Source organism: Phascolarctos cinereus, unplaced genomic scaffold (assembly GCF_003287225.1).
Source record: "Phascolarctos cinereus isolate Bilbo 61053 unplaced genomic scaffold, phaCin_HiC Scaffold_2;HRSCAF=192, whole genome shotgun sequence".
NCBI lineage: Eukaryota > Metazoa > Chordata > Mammalia > Diprotodontia > Phascolarctidae > Phascolarctos > Phascolarctos cinereus.
The window spans coordinates 318,507,991-318,531,297 of record NW_027555625.1 but is presented as its reverse complement, the minus strand read 5'-3'; the positions used below and the strand labels follow the sequence as shown (position 1 = coordinate 318,531,297).

Below are 23,307 nucleotides of genomic sequence, written 5' to 3'. Positions count from 1 at the left end.
AGTCTTACCCTCATTTGCCCTAGGCTAGTGTTGTGCAATTTGCCAGGGCACTAGAATTTCTGGTTTCAACTCAGTACAGGACAATAACTTGGAACAGGGGGTAGGGAACCTGTGGCCTCGAGGCCACATGTGGCAGGATTCAGGCAAAGGGCTGCACTTGAGGACCTAGAGGGCCACAGGTTCCCCACCCCTGGGAAGGTCTTGGTGGGGATGGGCAAGGTCAAGGGAATGTTTTTAAAGGTAGAGGACACCTGAATGAGTTTATAGGTAACAAGGAAAGAATACATCATAGGGAAGGAGTAGACTGATACGTAGAAACAGAAAATAAGAGAGCGGAAAATGAAAGGGAAATTATTTTACCAGCTAAAAGGAAATTGCTCCAGGGCTCCCAGTTTTGAGGGCCCCTAAAGCCTCATTTTATTTTGCATTACAAATTACTGTTACATTACACTCCTCTAGGTGGAGAGAGCAGCTAAGTTGGCAAGTAGAATGTAAGCTTTTTAAGATGAGGTAGTGTTTTGCTTTTGTGTCCCATCTCCCAACACTGCTTACTCTTAGTAAGCTTTGATGTTTGTTGAATTGAGTTGCACTGCTTTTAATCTGTCCCTTGATGCAAGGAAGAAACACTAGAATTCACCAAAGCCCCACTTCAGGCTCATGAGGCCCAGAAAAATGACTTGAGTGTGAATCACCAGATGTTCTACCAGTTGTCACTGATCGTATGGGGGTGGCTGAGTGGGAGCAGTGAAAGCAAGGCCTTTCTCTCCAACCATCTGCCAATTTGTTCCTTAGTGCCCTCCCTCAATGAGTTCCCAAATGCAGCTCAGCCAAACCAAGGAGACTTCACCCCCTGAAATGAATAGTGACAATGACAAGTATTATTAAAAGAAATTTAATAATTTTAATTAAAAAATTCATGTCCTATGAAGGACACTGCCATTTAGAAGCTGCTCTTGTTGCAGGTCCCCATCTGGCATGCACAGCGCCCTGGGGACCATACACACTGTCTCCATACAGTGAGAAACCACCAGTTAGACTTCAAGGTACAGCATGAAATCAATCACCTCCATACAATATCAAAGATCGGTGGTTGTCTTTAAAAAAATGTTTTAAATATATTACTCTGTTGATTACCAATTTTTTTACACAAAGTTGCTAATACAATATACAGTGTTCATACATTTCTCACATAAAATACATTTTGGTAAGTGTTTTATATACATCAGTGGCTTCTGGCCTGGTGAATTATTTATTGCAGGGGGCTAGGTATCTTCAAACACATCCTGGATACGCAGGTCCACACCCTGCTACACACCACTTACTATGCCTATCCACAATGGGTACCCGGTACCCCGGGAGTGCATTGCTGCACTCAGCACTCTTGTAGAAAGGCCTTTGTGGTTTCTAAACCAGGCCTAATTTCACTGCCTGTGTGGTAGCTCCAGTCTCATACTCAGATGCCCACCGGGGCCTAATCATAGACCTTATTCTTACTGGATGCCAAAGGAGTGAGGGATAGGCTTGCTTGATTATAGATGCTGAAAAATTAAAGAAGATACCCTTCTGGTATATTATAGGGGGTGCCCTTGGACTACACTGAAAAATATCATCGTCTTCTGCAACAAACCTAGTAGGAGGAGAAATCTGGAAATTATATATTTAGTTTTGTACACAGCAAACTAAAAGAAGAAAAAGCCCCCACTTACAAAAAAGAATTATCTTATGGCTTAAAATTATTGATTTTGTTTGATTTTGATCAACCAATTGGCAACACTATTTTTTTCTTCTGGTGAAACAAAATTCAAATTTAACAAATGCTTATTAAGTATCTACTATGTATGTGCACAGCACTGCATGGGGGAGATATAAAGATAAATAAGATGAGGTACCTGCCCTCTTGGAGCTTACAATCTATTAATACGTTCTAAGGTCATGGTAATTGACTTGGGACTCCATGGACAGTTCATCGAACACTAAGCCTGAGGCCTTAGTGGCTGGTGGTCTGTGACTATGACCTTAACAAACTTTCTCAGTCTAGCCCCTGGCCAGATGAGAGCTTATACATGATGGGTTAAGGGGTGTTAGAGAAAAGCAGATTGTTTCTAATTCTCAGTTATCTGCTATAAAATATAAACATATGTTAAACAAAACATAAACATATAAACATATGTTAAACAAAGTATTTATATTTTATAGCAGATAACTGAGAATAAGAAACAAACCTGTGAGTGTATAAACACACACATATATATCAGTCTGGATAATCTGTAAATCTCTTTTGGCTTTGGGGTGGTTTTTTGCACCTATAGTTGAATAGGGGTGTTTCTGATGTTGAGGGAATTCACAATTCAAAGTAAATAACGATGCCAGAGCTGTAACTTGGAAGGATCTGGTAAACTGTCCAACTTCTCCATCCTTCTTTAGAATCAAATTTCTTTGAGGAGACAAGAAATTTCCTCGGCAAAGATGAAGAAACCTTTGTTCAACTTCCTGCTAAGTCATATTAAACAAAGATCTTTTGTGTTAACCAGAGCAGGAGATGGTGTCAGCAAGAATCTAGGATCCTATTTTTAGAGCTGGAAGGGACCTTTGAGGTCATCTAGTATGTGGGCCTCATTTTACAGAGGAGGGAACTGAGGTCTAGAGAGGTTAAGTGACTTGCCCAAGGCCACACAGGTAGTAAGTGTCAGAGCTGGGATTTGAACTCAAGTCTTTGTGACTCCAAGTTGCACTCTCCTTCCAAGCTGGCTGCCATCGCTGATCTCTTAGATACTGTTCTGATCCAGACACTGTCATGCCGAACCCACTCTAGGAGGCAGCAATGGTTTTTCCACGTCAAGCTTGTGTTGACTACTTCAACACTGATTCTAGAATGTGAGAAACAAAGGGATACTGGAGAGAGAAGGCCATTCTGACTCAGGCCTCGAGTCTGTGAGTCTGGGGCTGAAGCTCTGGTCAGCTATAATACAAATGAGTCCTCCATTTTTGGAAGAGTCCAGCAATATGAGTGCAGAAATACTTGAGGCTTCCCATACAGGGGCAGAACTGAGATGACACATTGGGTGGTGTTCAATAAGGCCACATTTAAAATTTTCCTCATACACCTGCAGCCATGGCTTTGTATCTCTTTCAACACATCAGTGTTCCTTTGTTGTATACCCTACAACGGGAAGTTAATCAGAGAACCCATTAGTGGGCTCCTATCTCCCCACTAGGGAAAGGCTCTGATTACTGATTTGCCTAGCTGCCAGGGAGACAATAGGGCGCTGTTTGGCTCCATTGTGTTCAAGGGTTTCTGCTTTGCATTGATTAGGCACAAGAAAAAAAACTAAGCTTGGGGGTCTCCGACTCACCTGGCTTTTTTCTATCACATCTCCCTGCTTCTAGGCAAAGCTCTATGAGAAGCTAGAATAGTACATTTCCTATTTTTAATGCCTTAATCCCTGGCTGAAATGACCGAGCTCAGAGTTTTTCCACTTCAGGGAGTCAGTTTTATCCCACTGTAAGGGCACACTGGAGAAGGACCCATAATAGCTGCCCAAAGTAGATATCTTAGGTAAGATCATTGTTCTCTCAATTCCTCAGTCTGGCAGACCCTGCCCTGTGCTCCCCACAATCTGGCCACTTGCGATTCAGTCACAGCCTCTTTCCTATCAAAGCACAGGGACTTCTGCAACTCTTCCAAGCTAGTTGGCTTCATCTGGAGACCAGGAGCCAAGGAAACCCTTGGAGAACCTCCGCCACAAATGCAGGTACACCTTACATGAGAGGCCCTGGACAGGACTCACACTGGGCAGTGTAGAAGTGGACACATGGGATAGACATGCCTTAGAGTCATTAGGTCTGCATATCAGCAGCTACAAATAGAAGTCAGATATGATCAACTCCTATCCCTTTGCTACTGCACATCTTGCCACCTTCCCACCCAGCATGGAGGCCAGTCTGGACTGAGTAGATTTCAGGACTGGTCTGCAATTAATATAGTTACAAAGTCAAATGTATATGGTTTTTGGATTAGCCTTTCCCCTGGTCCTCTAGACATGTGGATACTTAAAATGACACTACACTTCATCTGCTCTACAGCACAAACAAGGTAAAACTATTCATGTATGCTAACTCCTGGGGCAGCTGTGGACCCTTGGCTATCTTCTTTGTCCTGTTCTCATCTGAGCTACCCCATCCAAGCTAGTCTCCTGGGGTCAGTGTGCTGTCTACTTTCATACAGTAGCAAAGTGTCAGATCATATCTCAAAAACCCCGAGTTCTCTCCACCCAGCTCTCTGGCCCACTGGAAGGCCTTTGCCAGCCCACTATTTCTACCTCCATCTTTGTTTCTCTGCCTCAGGTTCCTAAAGACAATGGTCTCAGCTTCTGGAGCTGTCTGGGGTTGTGTGAATCAGTCAAATCATGATGGTAAAGGGCTATTAACATTTAAAACACAATGTAAAAATGACCAGGCATCACTGTTTCATGTAAGGACTGCATATAGAGATGTTTGCACATACAGATGTGTCTGCATACATGCACACATATTGTTTATACACCTCTGGAATGGCTTTTTTTTTTTGAGCCTGGGTCTCCCTGTCTCTTCCAGGCTAAAAGTCCAGTTGGCCACTTACAATGGATTCCATTTCTAATCAGCATGGAAGTTTTGAACTCCTTTTTTTTTCCCCCTCACATGGGATGGTTAGGCAGCCTGGCAGACCTCTGCTCTGGGAGGCCCACCATATTGGTATTATGTTTAATGCAGGTGCCCAATAAGCTCAGTTCACTACAGCACAGAACTCCTAAACTCAAAGATTCCACCAGTCTCAGCTTCTCTGGCAGCAGGGCCTATAGACATGCACTGCCACCACCCTTGACCTGGATCTTTAATAAAATGTTAGTCCATCTGCTTGCAAAGAAGTTTATTCACTGACTCAGGAAAGTATGGAACCTCAAAGCTGGAAGAAATCTCAGAGGGCCTGTAGCCCAACCTGTAGCTAAGGAGGGATCCACTGTATAACACTGCCAGCAAGTTGTCCTATGACTTTCACTTCAGCGCCTCCAGTAATGAGAAGCTTACCACCTCCTGGGGCAGCCCATTCCACCTTTGGATCACTCTAACTTATAGAAAGGGATAAACATGCACTTGTTCCCCAAACCCTGGAAACTAGAACTTGGGCACCTCCATGGAGCTGAAAAGAGGTAGTTTTAGGACAAATGAAAAATTTGTCCCGCTTACAGAGTAGAAAGGAAACATGTGAATTTCATTGTTCCCCTACTCCCAAGAGGTGACTGAGGCTGAATATACAGCTTCCCCCCAGAGGAGTAAATAAATTCACAATGATAGTCATAATGGGCTAAGCTGAAAATTTAAGTTGTCTGGGAGCAATCAACACTTGATGGCTCCTATCAGAGAAAGAATCCTGGTCTGGATGGATTGTGGAAATGATGTTGGAGTGATTTCCCTCAGCTTGTGAAGCCCAGGCAGGCCAGAAACTCCAGTCCTACAACTGGCTAGCCTCTTACTGCCTTCCTGCATGCTGTGCTTCCTGAAGAGCCACTGAATAGATGGCCCTGTCAGTCATATGCACCATGCTTGCCTCCTACCCACCTCCTGTCACCTTTAATGAGAACCAAATGCTTTCTACTGGGATGAACATTACCAGTCCTGGCAGGGGCTCCATCAGTGCAGATCAGTGACTGTCTATGCCTCCAGGTGAAGCCCTGTCACCCTCCATATCCTGTGCTTGCACTTGGCCAGAAAGAAAGCTCTGTACCCACAAGACATAGGCACAAAAATAAAGCTGGATGTGCTTGGGAGGCAGTGAAAGCATTTCAGAATCTTATATTGACTACTCATCCCAACCAGGGACCCTACTTTTGTTACCAGCACCTGAAGGGAAGGGGACATTAGCACTTGTCCATTTTAAACACTACAGGGATTAGTTGTGTGCTTTAAGCTAAATCTCACTCCTACAGTGGTAATAAATTGGCAATATAAGCTCCTATTTCCCTAGGCTGGAATGCTGAAAGGCAGATAACTCAGTAACCAAAAACTGGTTGGTCCCTGGGTTTCATGAGATCCAAGTATCATGAGCTGGAAGGAATCTTAGAGATCAGCTAGTCATCTCACTCATTTTATACATGAAGAACCAGGACCACAGAACTTAACTGACATGCCCAAGATTGCACAGCTAGTGAGTAGTAGAGCCACAAATGGAACTCAGGTGCTGCAAATAGAAAATCCAGTGGTCTTTCCCTTACACCGTTGGGCCTTTTCTAAATACCATATCTAGCCCTTGACAGAGAGGAGCCAATACGAGGATCTCCTTGACTGGAGACAAATGTTATTTGCCCCTTGACTTTTAGTAGTCTTGAAAGATTTTTTTCTCCTTTTAAAACGTTGACTTTGTGGAGATAACTGGCAAAATTCTATGTGAAGTTTTAAAAATCAAATGAGATTGGAGCAACTTGATTTGTTATCTCTGATACTGGACTCTCCCGGGGACTGCATCCTGGAGGGAAGCATTATTGAAAGGGATTGACAGGGAAGCTTCTCTGGACAAGTTGTGTTATCTCACCCTCAAGGATTCTCACCTCCCTTGGAACAATACAGAGAAAAGAGCCCATAGTGCCAGCAGACACTGACCGTGGCTATGAAACCGGTCATTCATCTATTTACTCAACAAACCCTGAGTGTCTACTGTGTGCATGGTGCTGGATCAGGCACTGCTAGTCTCCAACTTCCAAGATGACTCAGGGTTCTTGCTTTGATTCTATTAAAGGGTATTCCTAGGGAGACCCCAGGAGGCATAAATACCCTCAGCCATCCCTGCTGAACATAACCACAGAGTTAGCCATGGCCGGGGCCTTGCCAAAGTCTGGAGTTGGACCTCACTCCAGCCATGGGTCTTGAGCTATGGTTTGAAAAGCACCTCACACCACAGACATTCTGCTGCTGTCCCACACACATCCTGTGTCAATACCAGTTACTCACATAAGCAAGTGAACAGCTACATTCTCAGGACCAAGCTGGACATGTATCTTCCTATTTACAGCCATCTACCTTGGTCTTTGGCACAAATGGGGCCACAAGTGATGTGTGTATGTGTGTATGTGTGTACACATATATGCATGTGCGAGGCATGTAGGAGTTTGAATACTAGGGCTGGCAAGTACTTCACAAGAGCAGAGCAGGATTCCTTACATCACATTTCAGACATCTGGCAGTCACTTGCAGGAGGCTAATAACTGGTATTCTTCATTCAGAATGGTGATAAGTATAGTCCAAGGTAAGCTCTCAGGGGTGGGCAGTTCAGAGTGACACCAGGATTGAGGACAACTCTGGAAAAATCTTCCTCTCTGAAAATGAGAATTGGCCTCATTTTATCTACTCTCCATCCCACATGGCCGCCCCTCAGGTACTCGCCCCAGGCCAGGCTCAGGAATGCTCCATGCCTTGGCCATGACCAAGTCCTTCTCCCTCCTGAGTCCAGGGGCATGGCTGCAGCGGGCCTAAGAAATGCGGCAACAGCCTCGCACTTTCTCCTCCATCTCCTCCATTGGGGCCTTGAACTTTAGGAGAGGGGGGTCCCCACTGGCTACTGTGTAATATACAGAAGTCCCATTGGCACTGTAAGGAGAAGTTCTTGTTCCAATCAAGGGGGTCTTGCTCTCGCTGCTGCCCTCGCCCACTCCACTCACCCCACCACCTAGGTGGGGGTTTAGAAAGGGGTGACTGAGGAGCTTGGCAGCTGCCCTCTGGCGCTTCAGCTCTGACAGCGTCTGGTGGCTGGGCTCCTTGTACACATTCCAGGGCTGTGGCATGTCACGTAGGCCAGGGCTACCATAGGGAAGAGATGCACTCAGGGTGTAGTCTGGGACTTCATGCACCTTCCAGATGTCGCCATTGGCAAGAGAGTATTGGTGGGTGGTAGCCGGAGGCCGGAGTCCATTCTGGATGGGCATGTCCCCATTAGACAATGAATATGGGTAAGGGCTGACTGGACCCCGGAGGCCATTCTGCATGGGCAGGTCGGTATTCCCCAATGTGCTCTTGGTCATAAATTCAGAAAGAAGCAATGGCTTTTCCAGTATAGTATTCTGCAAACAAGGGAGGAAAGTTACCAATTATTAGTATCATCGAACTCTGAAGAGGCTTTGAACAAAATGGGATTTTAACTCTACCATTGCTCCCACCACACAGTGAATGAATGAATAAATTAATGAAAGAATTTATTAAGTCCTTATGATATGCAAAGCACTGTGTTAAATGATGGGGATAGACATCTAAAAGTAAGACAGGGCTATCAGAAGATCTTTACTTCCCTTTAAGTCAGAGAGGCTCAGCACAGGGCTCTCCAAACCCATGGATATCTGTAGGAAAACTCTCTAATCACAAAGCTCCCCAGGGAACAGAGCCAGGTGGTTCTTCAGGTTCTGAGTGATTGCCCAGCTCTGTGAGCACCTCAGGTTTTAGTCAATTCAAAAGCTAATTTAATAAACAGCCAAATTAGGAGACAATTCTGTGCTTTAGAGAAGGACTCTTCACTTTGTAAATTGATTCATCACAGGACCTGGTGCTAGAAGGCCTCTCAGAACTCCTCTAGTCCAGCTCCTTTATCTTAAAGAAGAGAAAACAGAGGCCCAGAGAGAGGAAATGATTTGCTGAAGCTGTCACAGAGTAAATGGCAGTGCCGACATTTGCACCCAGGTCCTTTGACTTCCAGCATGCTGTGCTTTCCCTATGTTAGACTGTCCAATCACAAGTTCTTTATAAAGCAAGTGGTCCTGAGTCAATTAAAGGAACTACAGATCTCACTCAGGGCTATTTATCTGGTCACTTCTACCTGAAGACCAAATATTATGGAAACTACTGAAAATTCATTAAAATGATAGAAGACCTGCCCATTCAACAGCTATCAATTGTCATTTTGTTTCAAGGCAGCAATTAAACTACAAATCAAATTTAAAACTGTGGGTTGGCGAAGTGGAAAGAATACTAGAGCAGAATTCCAGAGAGCTGGGTCTGAATCCTGACTTCCTGACATACTAATGCAAATCACTTGATTTGTTTGGGCCTCAATTTCCTCATCAATAAGATGAGGGGATTGAACCAGATGATCTACAAAATTCCCCCCAGCTCCCAAATTTTGTGATTAAACCTTTTTGTTTCATTTAAAATTTAGTTGAAATCAGTTAATTCCTCTAATGTTACCTCGGAACAAACTAACAAACAATAAGAAATGCCAGATGGTCAGGCTGAAATAGACTCCTTGTGTGGGTTAGTGGAATGGGCACTGGATTGATAGTGGAGGACTTGGGCTCAGATTCCAACTTTGCCAGCATGTGACGTTGTACATATCACAAGATCTCTCTGGCTCAGTTTCTTCATATGTGATATTAAGGGGTTGTACTAGGGGTACTATTAAGGGGTTAATATTTTCAATTTTGTTTTTGGTTTCAGGAACCCTTACACCCTCAAAAATAACTTTTATTTATGTGGGCTATAGCTATCAATATTTACCATATTAGAAATGCAAACTTATATATTTATAAATATTTATTCATTTAAAAATAATAACCCCATTGCAAGTTAACATAAATATTTTCACAAAAAATAACAAATTTTCCAAAACAAAAAAGTTTAGTGACAAAAGGTGCATTGTTTTTCATATTTTGTAAATCTCTTTAATGTCTGGCTTATTAGAAGACAACTAGATTCTTAAATATGCTTCTGTATTCGATTGGTTGTAATGTTATTTTGATTGAAGTATACAAAGAAAATCTGGCCTCACACAGATATGTAGTTGGAAAAGAGAGGATCATCTTAACATACTCTTAGTACTATAACGAAAATAATTTTGACCTCAAGGACTACTTGAAAGGCTCTTGGGGATCCCCAGGAATCCTCAGACTATACTTTGGGAACCCTTGGATTAGATGATCCTTAAGGTCTCTTCTAGCTCTAAATTTATGATCTTATGACCTTACTGATTTCTTTTTTTTTTGATGAGGTAATCAGTGTTAAGTGACTTGCCCAGGGTCTCGCAGCTAGTAAGTGTCATGTGTCTGAGGCCAGATTTGAACTCAGGTCCTCTTGACTCCAAGGCCAGAGCTCTATCTACTGTACCACCTAGCTGCCCCGACCTTACTCATTTTTGTCAAATGTGATTTGACCTGGCATAAGAGGTAGAAAGCCAGGAAAACAGAAATCTTGGGTTTAAGTGTCCTCTGACACATTTGGCCTGTGTGACTTAGTGCAACTCACTTAACCTCTTAGTGCCCCAGGCAACTCTCTAGGACCATAGATTACAGATGAAATGCTGATCTGCTTTGGTAGAGTCCATTCCTCTGAGGAATCCCCTGTGTCAATGAAATCACAGGTTGAGTCCAAAGGGGAAAAAAAAAAGATTCGATTTGAAAATGTTTAGTCTAAGAGTAGATCTTCTAACGAAGGGAACACACGGATGTGGAGACATTGCCATTAACATTGACAGAGGGAAGTGCTCAGGCCCACAAAATCTCAGATGTTCCATGATAAAAAAATTAAAAACTGGTTAACACATATCTCTTTCAGGAACAACAAATAGCAGCATTTTCCAAACTGTATTCCACCCAACCTCAGTGAGACAGAACTAATGAGAGAACTGGGATTGCTATAAGAAAATTTTCAATGCTAGCAATATTTTCCCTCCTAGGATATTAAATGTGAAATTTTGTATACCAAAAATGCTTATTACGTATTGCTTCCTCCCTCACCAAAGAAGAATGGCCTTAATTTCTTTTATTTTGGTCCAAAATTCTCTGAAGCCTTTTTTTTTTTATCCCAGAACTGTTCCCTATCCTCAATCTCCACAGACAAACATTTGTTTTCCATTGATATACAGGATATCCCAAATAAGCTTTAACTAGCTTAAATGGTACCAAGACTTTTAGGACACCTTGTATTCCAAGGTCCAAAGTGTTGCATGGACAAATTAATTTGGGAAGAGCATATGGATTAAAAAAATGGCCCGGCACCTAGTGAAGCCATACTGTAGGGTAGACAGCAGGGGGCACTGTCCTCCTGCATTTGCATACCTTTCTTTCAAGCTGCTGTGGAGGTCTGTGTCCTACCAAACTAACCAGGCTAACCAAAGCCCAGAGACATATTTGCTTTCTCAGTGCTTAGTTTTTACATGTTTATATTATCCTACCGATGCAGACTCTCTGAATGACCATATCCCTATGCCTTGTGAAGACTCCCTGTCCCCTACACCCTTCCCAATTCCTCCAACAAAATCCTGGAGCTAATGATCACTGAAATCAGGGTTGGAAGGAATCCATCTTCCATCTGAGACAAGCAGTCATTATTCTACACTGCCTGTCTCAGATGCCTTCATTTTTACCATAGGCTGATACACGCCTACTAAGCAGCTCAAACCAGGCCTTCATCAGCCTCAAGTCTAGGCCCACATTCTCATTTTTACCCTCCATTTTTTTTCATGGAACACTATATCTAGCTATCCCTTGACCCTTGATCATGCAACACCCAGGCCTTGTTCTAGACATGCCATCATGCCCATATGCCTTGCCTCTCCCCACTTTTTACCACTTATTCTGGGAATAATAGTCAAATAAATTATTTCCATAACTTCTGGGAAGGGTATGTCAATTGAATCCCTATGGTACTACTCCCCATCCCTTTGTCTTCCCAGATCAAAATACCCTCACCTAGCCACCACTGCTCTATATATGTTATGTGTCATTTACCCCTGTTAAGCTATAAGGTCCCTGAGTGCAGCAGGGATTGTCTCCCTTTTCAATTTGTATTCCTAGTACTTGACTCACAGTAAGTGCTTAATAAATGGTTTCTTATTCATTCATTCATTTATCCATCCATCTATTACTGTCTCTCTCTCATTCTAACTTTCTCTATTCCCCCTCCCCCTTTACCTTCTAGAACCCTAATCATCTATGCTTTGCCCTGTTCTTTCCTCTTTCATCTTCATGACCTTACCCCTTATTCTCTTTTTTATCCTCTTTCCATCTCTCACTCTCACCTTCCATTCCTCACAAACCATCCATATCCATCATCCACTTTTCACCCCGATTCTCCATCCCTCACTCTCACCCTTATCTTCTATTTTCACCCTCCATCTTTCACCCTTCATCTTTCATCATTTAACTCTTACTTTCTATCTCTTACCCACACCAATTAGCTTTTGAAAGGAAATTAGAAAAGAAACCATGGGAGCAGTGAACTGAGGAAAAGGAATTCAAATTGTTCTGAGTAGTTCTTCCACAGGGGAAAGAACCAGGACCATTGGGTGGAAGTTACAAGGAGTTAGATTTTCTCTCAATAGAATACAGTCTAACCCTCCCTCTAACCCTGGTATTGTTGTCAAGAGGTAATAAGCTCCCCACCACTGGAAGTGTTAAAAACAACAATGAGGAATAGAACTAGAGGGAATCTCTGCTCTGGGAGAGGGCTCAGAGTGTATAATTTCGAGGGTCCCATCTAACCTGAAGCCTCCAGGACAGTTCTCCTTACCGGGTCCTTGTTCTCCTGATCAGAACGGGTCTCTCTGACATCCCCGTTGTAGATGGAGTTTCTCTGCTCCTCTGCTGAGGCCCTCTGCTGCCACACAATGGCTTCCTCTTCATATTCCTTCCGATACAAGTTGGTCCTGTCTGACAGGCTTGCCCTCCTTACCACCTTCCTGAGGAGAGAGAGAACGTTTCTGACCCTCAGATGCTAGGGGGCAGGATGATGGGCATGGACCCCCATATACCACCCTGGCTGTGCCTAATCAGGGCCCCACTCACCCTCGACTCCCCGCACTGGATGTGCGCCGACTCAGTGAAGACTTGTGTCTCAGTTGGGACTTCATGATCACATCATGTTTGTGCTTCAGCTCCAACAGCAACACCTTGAACTCCTCCTCCTCACATAGGTCTAAAGCAGAAAAACCAGGGAGAGTCAGGTTGGGCACAAGGGATGGTCTTCAGGGGGCTGAGAACCATTTGCCCAGATGAAAGGAAGGTATGACAGTGGTGAGGCAGACAACCCAGCACAGACTCGGAATCAATTCCTGCACCAGCAGCCTGACCTTCTCAGGGAAAGGGGCAGGCAGAGAAAAGCCTGGCATCCAGCTTTGTCAGGGGTTACAAAGGAAGGGTGCCACAGCGGATAGAGCGCTGGGCCTGGAGTCAGAAAGACTTCTTCCTGAGTTCAAATCAAGCCTCAGACACTTCCTAGCAGTGTGACCCTGGGCAAGTCACGTAATCCTGTTTGCCTCATTTCCCTCATCTGCAAAATGATCTGGAGAAGAAAATGACAAACCACTCCAGTATCTTTGCCAAGAAAATCCCAAATGGGGCCACAAAGAGTCAGACATAACTGAAAAATGACTGACCAGCACAAAAGGAAGAAGGCTAGTGTCATTTCTTGGGACAAAAAAAAGAACTCAAGTCTAAAAGGTGTGTGGTGATAGGAAGCAAAGGACCAAAGCAATAAATAGCCAGAGGCAAGAAGGTACCATTGAAAGAACCTTGGATTTAGAGGCATAAGACCTTGATTCAAATCTTAGCTCTCCCACCCTAGCTGTGTGACCCTTGCAACTCACATAGCTTCTTTATATATTTATAATACCTACCTCATAAGCTGTTGTTATGAAATGAGATCATATAGATAAATTGTGTTATGTTTTGTTTTCCTTCTTTCCCTCCCTTCTTTAGATATAAAGTGTTTTGTAAACCATAAATGATATAGAAGTGTCAGCTACCATTGTTTTAGAGGTAGTTTGATGTAATGGAAAGAACATTAGTTGTGGAGTCGGAAAAGTCTGAGTTCAAATCCCAAAAATGTTACTTGTGTGACCTAAGTTTCTTAGCCTTTCCAGGTTCCCCATCTATAAAATGAGGGGATTGAACTAAATAATCCTTAAGGTCCCTTCTGGTTCCAAATCTTATGATTTCAGTTTTATTGTTACTACGATATAGAGAAGGAGAAGTAAACCAGCAACCTCCAGAACTGGCAGTGTTTAAAAGGAGGGGGGAAAAGAGCCCACATGATTGCAGAATGAAAGAGAAGAGCTAGAAAATCTGACCTATTGGCATCTCATCCATGGATGTCCGAGCACTGAGACTGGCTCCATGGGACACCAGCAGCTCCGCCATCTGCATCTGAAACAGTGAGACAAAGCCGTTGACATTAAATTCCAAGAAGCTTGACCGAGGGCTATGGGGCAAAATCCTGGGCACCTGGGATCTAGGGTAGCTTTACAATGACACTGTGACCAGGGATTGTCCCCTCAAGAAAACTTCCTATCTCCCTTTTTGTTTGTTTGTTTTTAGGCAATTGGGGTTAAGTGGCTTGCCCAGGGTCACACAGCTAGTAAGTGTCAAGTGTTTGGTCTGAGGCCGGATTTGAACTCAGGTCCTCCTGACTTCAGGGCTGGTGCTCTATCCACTGTGCCACCTAGCTGCCCCCTATCTCCCTTTTCTGCCTGGGGATACATGCATTTTAAACAAGGAGTCAAGGAAGGCACATTGCTTAATCCAAAGGAATAAACTAATAGCAGAATTTCAGGCACCAGGACAGATAGTGTCAGGGGTAGGAGGTGAGGGCTAGGGAGGTTATTCTTTATGTAAACCTTCAAATTAGCTAGTCAAGATGGCCTTCTTGTAGTAGAAAGACTCATTTTTGGAGTCAGAGGACCTGGGTTCAAATTCTGGCTCTAATTGCTACCTGTGTAAACATAAGTCAAGTCATTATTGTCTGGGCCTGGAGGAGGCTGGACTAGATTCTCTGTAAGTTACCTTCCAGCTCTAAATTCTTTTATACTATTTGTAACCAGATCCATTCTAGCCAAAGTCCAACAAAGAAAGGCAGGTACTCTAGGGATTTATAGGTACTTCCTAGGTGACTCCAAGGAGCTTCAGCGGGGCAGATGCAAATAGAGGGATTACTAGGATCTATAACAGAATTAGTTCTGTTATAGCTGGGGTTGGCATCTTTCTTAAAATAGGATGCCCAGATTCATAAAATTTAGAAGCCAAAGGATCCTAAAAGCTGGAGATAATTTCATGAAACTATATAGACTTAGAGCTAGAAGGGAACTTACAGACCATCAAGTCCAGCCTCCTTATTTTACAGATGAGGAAACTGAGGCACAAGGAAGTTAAGTATCTTGTGCAGGGTCACACAGCTAGTAAAGGTCTGAGGAAGGATTTGGTCTTTCTGACTCCAAGTCCAGTGCTCTATCAACTATACCATGCCACCTCAATTTAAGTCAATATCTTCATTTTACATTTGAAGAAACTGAGGCCCAGAGAGGTAAAATTACTTATCTAGTACCACAGCTAATAAGTAATAGACTCAGAATTTGAAACCAGGTCTTCTGAGTCCAGAACCAGTGCTTTTCCCACTACACTATTCTGGACCCTGTTGTTCTAGAGCAACAGTTCTAAAAGTGCGATCTGGGGGCCCATAGGGCTCTCTGAGACTCCTTCAGTGCATCCTTGCAGTCAAAACTATCTTCATATCTTCATAATAATACTAAGTTTCCTTAATGTGATAAATATGTCCTTCAGGGGATTCTTGAGGTCAAAGATATTTTCATAATAATACTAAGATGTTTTAATTTTTAATATAGTAAATATCAATAGATATAACTCACAAAAACAAAAGGTGGGGGCAGGGGAGGCTTCAATGATTTTTCAGAGTACAAAGGGCTCCTGAGACCAAAGAGGGTGAGAACTGTTACTCTATTAAAGTGCTGAGTGCTAACTCCAGAGTGAGGGAAAGGCTGTCACCAGGGAAGGAGTCCCCATATTTTGGGGATGCAGGATGAGGGGTGGGAATGAGAAGGTTGCCCTACAGATCTTTATAGCCACTGTGGGGTATGGGATGTGTTTGGGGAAGTCAGTCTGCCAGTTATGTTTGGTATATGTAATACATGCTGGTTACTACTAGAGGTCTGGGAGTGCATGGGCATCAACTCCAGGCAGGAAAACCTTGCAAACCCCTGATCCCCAAAGCTCTGCCATGAGATGCTACCCATTCCCATCATGCAGCCAAGAGGGTTGGAGGATGTACCTGGCCCCAGAAGGCAGCTGCATGGAGAGGCTCCCAGCCATCCCAGTCCTTGACATCCACTCGTACTCCCTGGTCAAGAAGGAGCTCAGCTGCATGAAGGAATCCATTGGCCCCAGCAATGTGCAGCTAAGGAAGAAGAAGAGAAATTTATGGGTTATTGGGTCTTGAAACACTTTAAGGAACACAAAATAAGGCAATTTGTTCTGTGCTCTGGCATCACATTTAAAAGGTGAATTAAGCCAACATGCTTTTGAGCACCAACTGCATACCCAATGCCTAGCACACAAGAGGTAATTAGTAAATTTTTACAATTTGATTTTTATTTATCAAATCTCATGTTCGGCAATCAGTGATATGAGATATTTATGAAATGGTCCCTGATTTCAGCAATCAGAGAAAAATTAGAAAGGAACTTCTTGACCTCTCTGCTGCTTTAGACATTGTTGAAAACTCCCTCCTCCTGATGGATACTCTCTTCCCTTGACTTCCATGATATTACTCTCCCTTGGTTCTTTTCCTAATTTTCCAAATTTTCCTTTACTGAATCATTATCAGTTTCCATTCCCTGACGTTGGTTGTCCCCAAAACTTTGTCTAGAGCCCTATACTATTCTCTGTCTCCATCATCTCTCCTGATGATCTCATTAGCTCCCACGGATTCAATTATTATCAATTATGCAAATTGTTTCCATATGTGCATATGTGTGTGTGTGTGTGTGTGTGTGTGTGTGTGTGTGTGTTCTTAATCTCTTCTTTGATCCTCAGTCCCATAATGTCAGTTCCCTGCTGGACAGCTCCACTTGGATGTCCCACCAGCACCTCAAACTCAACATCCAAACTGGAATAAATCCATTACCTTTCCTCAAAAACCCACCTCTCCACCAACCTTTCCTATTACTGTTGAAGGAACCACCATCCTTCTAGTTACAACCTTGGCGTCATCCTTGACTCTTCATTCTCCTTCTCTCCTGCTTTTCTCTATATGTAATCAGTCGCCAAGTCTTGCCATTTCTCTCTCAATATCTCTCCACCAATATAGGGCTATCAGCCCAGTTTAGGCCTTAATCACCTCTTGTCTGGACTACTGTGAATGCCTCCTACTTAGTCTCCATTTCTAATCTTTTCCCCATCTGTGTTATGTATCCGTTACAAACTCCCCCAAGGCAGAGACTGTTTTTTTCATTATTATCTTTGTATCCCAAGGGCCTCACACAAAGAGATAGGGATGGAACCTGTGATTTCATAGGCACAGGGAACTCCCAAGTGAGGAAACTCCCTCTAACACCTCAGCAACTTGTAGTCTTAGAGAGGTTCCTATACCACTGATGGGTTAGGTGATTTGTCCAGTGTCACACAGCAGTAATGTGAGAGGCAGGATTTGAACCTAGGTCTTCTCGGCTTTAAGGCCAGTGCTTTATTGACCATACTATATTGCCTTTTCTCATAAGTAGGCAATTAATAAATGCTTGTTGAATTGAACTTTACAGTCATCTAAGTAAGCGTGAGGGCAGCTAGGTGGGGCAGTGGATAGAGTGCCATGCCTGGAATCAGGAAGACTCATGTTACTGAGTTTAAATCCAGGCTCAGACACTTACTGGCTATGTGACCCTGAGCAAGTCACTTATCCCTGGTTGCCTCAGTTTTCTCATCTATAAAATGAGCTAGAGAAGGAAATGGACAATCACTCCAGTATCTTTGCCAAGAAAATTCCAAGCAGGGTCATGAAGAGTTGGGCATGACTGAACAACAACAATAAAGAAGAGCACTTTAAGATGACTCAACATGAGGTCTAGATTCAGTAGGTAGGCATGTGGGAAGAAATAGGTCTCATGAAAAGGATAAAGAAACAGCTTGGTGGTGTAGAGTAGTAAAAGAGACAGAAGTTAAGGATGCTGTTCTCAGAGAGACCTGGAGCTCAGCTCAAGATTGCAGATCATAGTATCTCAGAGTTGGAAGGGACCTCAGAGGTTACCGACTCCAATCAGTACCTAAGTAGGCATTCCCTTTACAACATCCAACAAGTGACCTTCAAATTCCCTTGAAGATTTATAGTGATGGGGAACTTAGCACCTTATGAAACAATTCATTCCACTTAGCTCTAACAGATCTCAAGATTTTCATTATATCAGCATAAATCTGCCTCTCTTCAACTTCATCCACTGGTTCTAGTTTTGTCCTCTGAGACCAAGATCTGAGGGATGATGAGGTAGAAGATGTAGCTGTCCTGGGATATGGCTAAAGTGGAATGAAAATGAAGGCCACCAGAGATGAAGAGGTTGACGACCTATCTTTGTATTCCTAGCATCACAGTGCCTTGCACATAATAGGCATCTAATAAGGATAAGCTTGGCATGATGCCAATGATAATGAAACCACTTCTCTCATGAATTCAATATTACTAACATAAAACAATTTTTTTAGTCTGAATCAATGATTTCACCAACACAAGGGGCTGCCCTACTCTGGAAGCAAGGAAACTCTTTATGCCAATGTAAATGAGTAATTATTCTGCAACTTATGGCCTTAGAGAGTCCCCTAAGGCTCTAAGTGGTTAAATGATTTGCAGGTCACACAGCCACTATGGGTCCAGCTATGGTTAGAAAATAACTTCTAACTTCTATCATAAGCCATATTTGAACCCAGGTCTTCCTGATTCCAAGGCCAGCCCTCTAGCCACTATGCCACACTTTCTCTCAAAAATAATGCTAAAGACATTAAAGAAAAAAAAACTTGTGGTTTGGTAAAAAGCCCATTGTCAGGGCTGAAACAGAGCCCAGCAAGAGCTGTCCAGGGTCCTAGTCTCTTCCTGATCTTTCTCTGACAACACACACTTGGTTCTCATTCAGTGTTCCTACCCTTAAATGCTGACATCTCTGAACTATGCACCCTCCTGACAGTCTTACCAAAATCACTTGTCTGGAGCACTGCTGACTTGGCTTTTATAATCATCCCTATAATTTGTATCCCATGTACTGAACAACTACTAGGCATCTCTAATGAATAGTGCTAAACTCCTTCCATAACCCATGCCCCATCCTTGACACCATGTTATCTCTAGTGAGCTAGCCACTCTTCCTGACTTCAGGCAGGAATGGGAGTTTGGGGGTGGGAATTTTTAATATGAAGTTAACTATCCAAAAGGTGGATATAAGGCCTCCAACATTGGAGGTCTTTAGGCAGATGACTACTTGTTGGGGATGATAAAGAGGGATTGGAATAGATGCCTTCTAATACCCCACTGAGATTATTTGATTTTGTGAATATGAATTTCAGGGATCTCAGCAATGTGAGTACAAGGGTACTGTGGTACAGTGGATAGAGCACTGGACTTAAGAGTCAGGAAGGGCTGGGTTCAAATTCTGGCTTAGATACTTAATAGCTGTGTAACCCTTGGCAACACACAATTTCTTGGAGCCTCAGTTTCCTCTTCTGTAGAATGGGAATAACAATAGCACATAAGGTTGTTATGATGATGAAATGAGATATACATGAAAAGTGCTATAGAAATACCAATCACAAATGGGGTACAGAAGTCTATCCTGCTCTACAGGAAAATAGAAGGGGAAGGGGATAAGAGAAGGGAGGGAGGAGAGATAGAAGAGAAGGCAGACCAGGGGAAGGGGTATTCAGAATGCATGCCATCTTGGGTTGGGGGGAGGGGTGAGAAATTTGGAACTCAAAAACTTGTGGAAGTGAATATTGAAAACTAAAAATAAATAAATTCATATTGGAAAAAAAAAGAAATACCAATCACTGTTATTCTCAGAAGCCCACATGTAACAGACATTGTTTATCACACACTCAGCCTTTTAGAATCTAAATATCCATTGCATGAACTTGTACTACAGAAAGGCTACATTAGATAGAGGAGAATGAAATGTGTAAATTTGTGGGGAAGGGTGGAGTTTGCATGCCCTTGTCAGAGAGGGTCCTGGCTCAGAAAGCTGACAATCAAGCCAGAGTGTCGAAGATAATGGGCCATTGAGTGCATAGTGGATCCTGCCACAAGGTGACCTAAAGTCCTTTATTTCCTTTGAAAGAAATAATCTATGAGTTAACTTAGCTGATTCTAGAACCAAGTTCCACTGAACATGCCAATAAAATTCCAATACCCCAAACACCAATACCAATACCACCACATATGAAGACTTGCCCTGAAGCCAGATAAAACAGGTGCTATGGAACACTTAGAGCTTGGTCAAGCATCAAAAATGCCAAGGTCATCCACTGCATCCTGGGACATCACCAGTCATCTTGACTTTTGTCTTGCCATTAGACTTCAGATACCTCAGGGAGAGTAAGCTGACCACTACACAACTCTGCCTCACCGGAATCCAATTCCTGTGCAAGTCAAGAATCACCCCTTGATGTCATTGGTCCTCTTTGAAAACCAAGGATGAACAACAAAATGCCATAAGAATGCTGGATCTGGGGTCAACACCAGGTTTCAGACTGTGGCAGGTTCTATGATAATCAATGTGGGGACCTTAACTAAGACCCAAGGGTATGGAATGGGGAATGGGGCCAAGGTAAACCAATGAAGTTGGCAGACATCAAGGTTCAGTCTGGGGAAGGGACCCACTTAGCTACATTCATTGAGAACGTAGAGTGTATATAATACCAGACAAGTCAGGAAGTGGGCCAGACCATGAGGTCCAGGCAAGTCAGAAGAAGTGGGCTAGACTATGAGGTCCAGGAAGGTAGGCCAGGTGCCACATCTGAGGTCTGAACTGGGCCAAAGGGCATAGTCACGGGGCAGCTAGATGGCGCAGTGGATAGAGCACCGGCCCTGGATTCAGGAGGACCTGAGTTCAAATCCGGCCTCAGACACATTACACATACTAGCTGTGTGACCCAGGGCAAGTCACTTAACCCCATTGCCTAGCCAAAAGATAAAAACAAAACAAAACAAAACAAAACAAAAAACAAAGGGCGTAGTCAGAAATAGATTCGAGGGGCACAGGCTGGGTATAGTGTTTGAGAATTTGGAAGAGGGATGAATTGATGGACAAGTAGGAAATGTTCCAAGGAGCTGGCCAGGAGGTACCATGGTATATGGAAAAGGGCACTGGATTTGGAATCAGAGGACCTGAGTTCAAATCCCAGCTCTGCAACTTAATCCTTATGTAACCTTGGGAATTCACTCCTCAGTTTCCTTATCTGTAAAATTATCTATATTAGCTCAATATCATAACTTTAAATCCTATGATCCTAATTCCTCAGTAGACATGAACACATACCAGGAAGAGGTGGTAGGGTGAAGCAATACTGGCCTCAAGTTATTAGTGAATGGAGATAAGAGACCCCAGTGAAAGTCAAGAATAGAATTCTCAGGCCCCAGGAGTAGAGGAACCAGGTCATAGGAATTGAAACCCAAGCATGGGATGTCAGGTTTGCAGACAATGAATGGCCAGATGGCAGAGGTCAGAGCCAGAGCTAAGTGACTCATCACTGGGAATCAGAGCCAGATAGTAGGAGACAAGAAAAGGTGCAGGGGGGAAGGTAGCAAGAATCAGATCCCGGACTGCGTAATGGAGCAGTGGGTACTAGAAGAAGCAATGAATGAAGGCTTCTGTTATTGGCTCTGCTCAGAGCAAGAGCTAAGAAGAGATGTGGGCTGGACTGAGCAGGAAGGTGAGCCAGGCTGCACAGAGGAATGTAAGGCAGGGTCTTTGCTATGCCTTTACTGGGAAGAGATATCATTGTAATACAATTATATCATAGTCCTCCTAGAAAGCTCCATTGTGAAGACCCTGGGCTCTCAAAGGCCAGCTAGTATGAAGCAAAGGGAACTTTGTTTCAGGGTGCCAACATCTGCATGGGAGGGGAGATATATTTTCTCCCTGAAGGATAGCCATTCCTAATAGCTTTCTTTGAATTGCGGCAATGCATGGGACAACCAGCCCTGGGTTACCACTGCAGGGCCTTATGTTATGGTGCCCTTCTCCTGGCTCCACCTTCTCTAACCCTGGAGCAATGGCTGGTCTTTCCGGAGGAAGGTCCACTCCTCTCCAAATCCAATGGCACTTGCAGGTCTTTATCACTGCCACACCTGCCCTCCCCCAAATGTATTTTCCACTGGCACAGTTGCAGCTAGTTAAGGGTCTGCCAGGAGAACACATGTTCTGGAAAATCCTACCAAGGCCAAAAAGCTTCCAATAGTAAGCCTAGCAACAGATGATATGTCTGTCATCTGAACAACAACCTTGCTAAACATAGAGAGGTCATCACTAAGTTGACTAGGCGGAATGTTTGGCCAATAGAAACTCATGGAACTCTCTACTAAGGCCAGGAGGAATTCACCCTTGTGGCATTGATAAATCACGGAGTTTTTGAATATTGAAACATGAACTATTTTGACACGTTTCTCCTCCCACTTCCCCCAACAGACTGGAAGTATCTTAAGGACAGAGCTTGTGCTATATCTATCTTTGGATCCTTACCCTGTCAGCAGTGATGGTGGTGGAGGGGTTTCCCTGTCCTGTAGCCCATTAAGATGCTGGAGAGCCTGGTGGAGAAAGTGCCATCGGGTGCTCTTCTCTCCTGTCAATGCCCTATTCCCCTTCCCGGTTGGACACTGACTACCTCCCCACCCCCGTCCCATATCTGTGCAAGGAAGCCCAGAATCCCTTTTCCACCCAGCACCTGAGGACCACTCACCCCTTATGAATGGTGGCGGGCAAGGCTCCAACCTGTGGAGCAGACATGGCTGCTCACACCATTTGGATAACTACATTCTTTTCAGTCAGATGGAGGATCTCCAAGCTTACCATCTGCCTTGTCACTGAGTCCTCATTCTCTACTTTGCTTCTATTCCCTCCAGACTGCTGAGCATTGCCATCTGACCTGCTGCTGATATATCCTAAGGACTCCTGGACCTGCCATTCACACTGCTGCTAGACACTCAAGGACTCTTGGCCCTTTTCATCTGAACCCTCTTGTATTGTCTCCCCCAGTTAGTACAAGCCCTTTCAGAGGAGGGGCTGTCTCAATTTTCTATTTGCATCCAAAGACAAAGCACAGTACTTGGGGCTTAGTAAATGCTTTTTTCATTCATTCATTCAGGACCCAGCTTAGCATCTCACACGTAAGAATGTTTAATAAGTATTTGTTGTTTGTTGATTCAGCATGTCTCTCACCCAACAGCTTCATGCTTTCATGTTAGTTGCTGAGATGAGCCAGGATAGCTGACTGAATAGTTCACACTGTGGGAGGAGATGCTGTGGTGGTTTGGGCTGGC

The 23,307-nt window shown here is 43.6% G+C and overlaps 1 protein-coding gene across 1 annotated transcript in view; it reads right to left on the bottom strand.

Annotated features, from left to right (window-relative positions):
• Positions 1 to 876: 876 nt before the first annotated feature.
• PPP1R16B (protein phosphatase 1 regulatory subunit 16B) overlaps positions 877 to 23,307 on the bottom strand; it is a 151,965-nt gene continuing 129,534 nt past the window's right edge. Inside the window, exons 7-11 of the mRNA XM_020990809.2 lie at positions 16,069 to 16,194; positions 14,078 to 14,153; positions 12,795 to 12,924; positions 12,520 to 12,688; positions 877 to 8,087 (exon numbers count right to left, since the gene is read on the bottom strand). Of these exons, the coding sequence (XP_020846468.1) occupies positions 7,500 to 8,087; positions 12,520 to 12,688; positions 12,795 to 12,924; positions 14,078 to 14,153; positions 16,069 to 16,194 (1,089 nt within the window). The 3' untranslated portion in view covers positions 877 to 7,499. The remainder of the gene's footprint in view (positions 8,088 to 12,519; positions 12,689 to 12,794; positions 12,925 to 14,077; positions 14,154 to 16,068; positions 16,195 to 23,307) is intronic.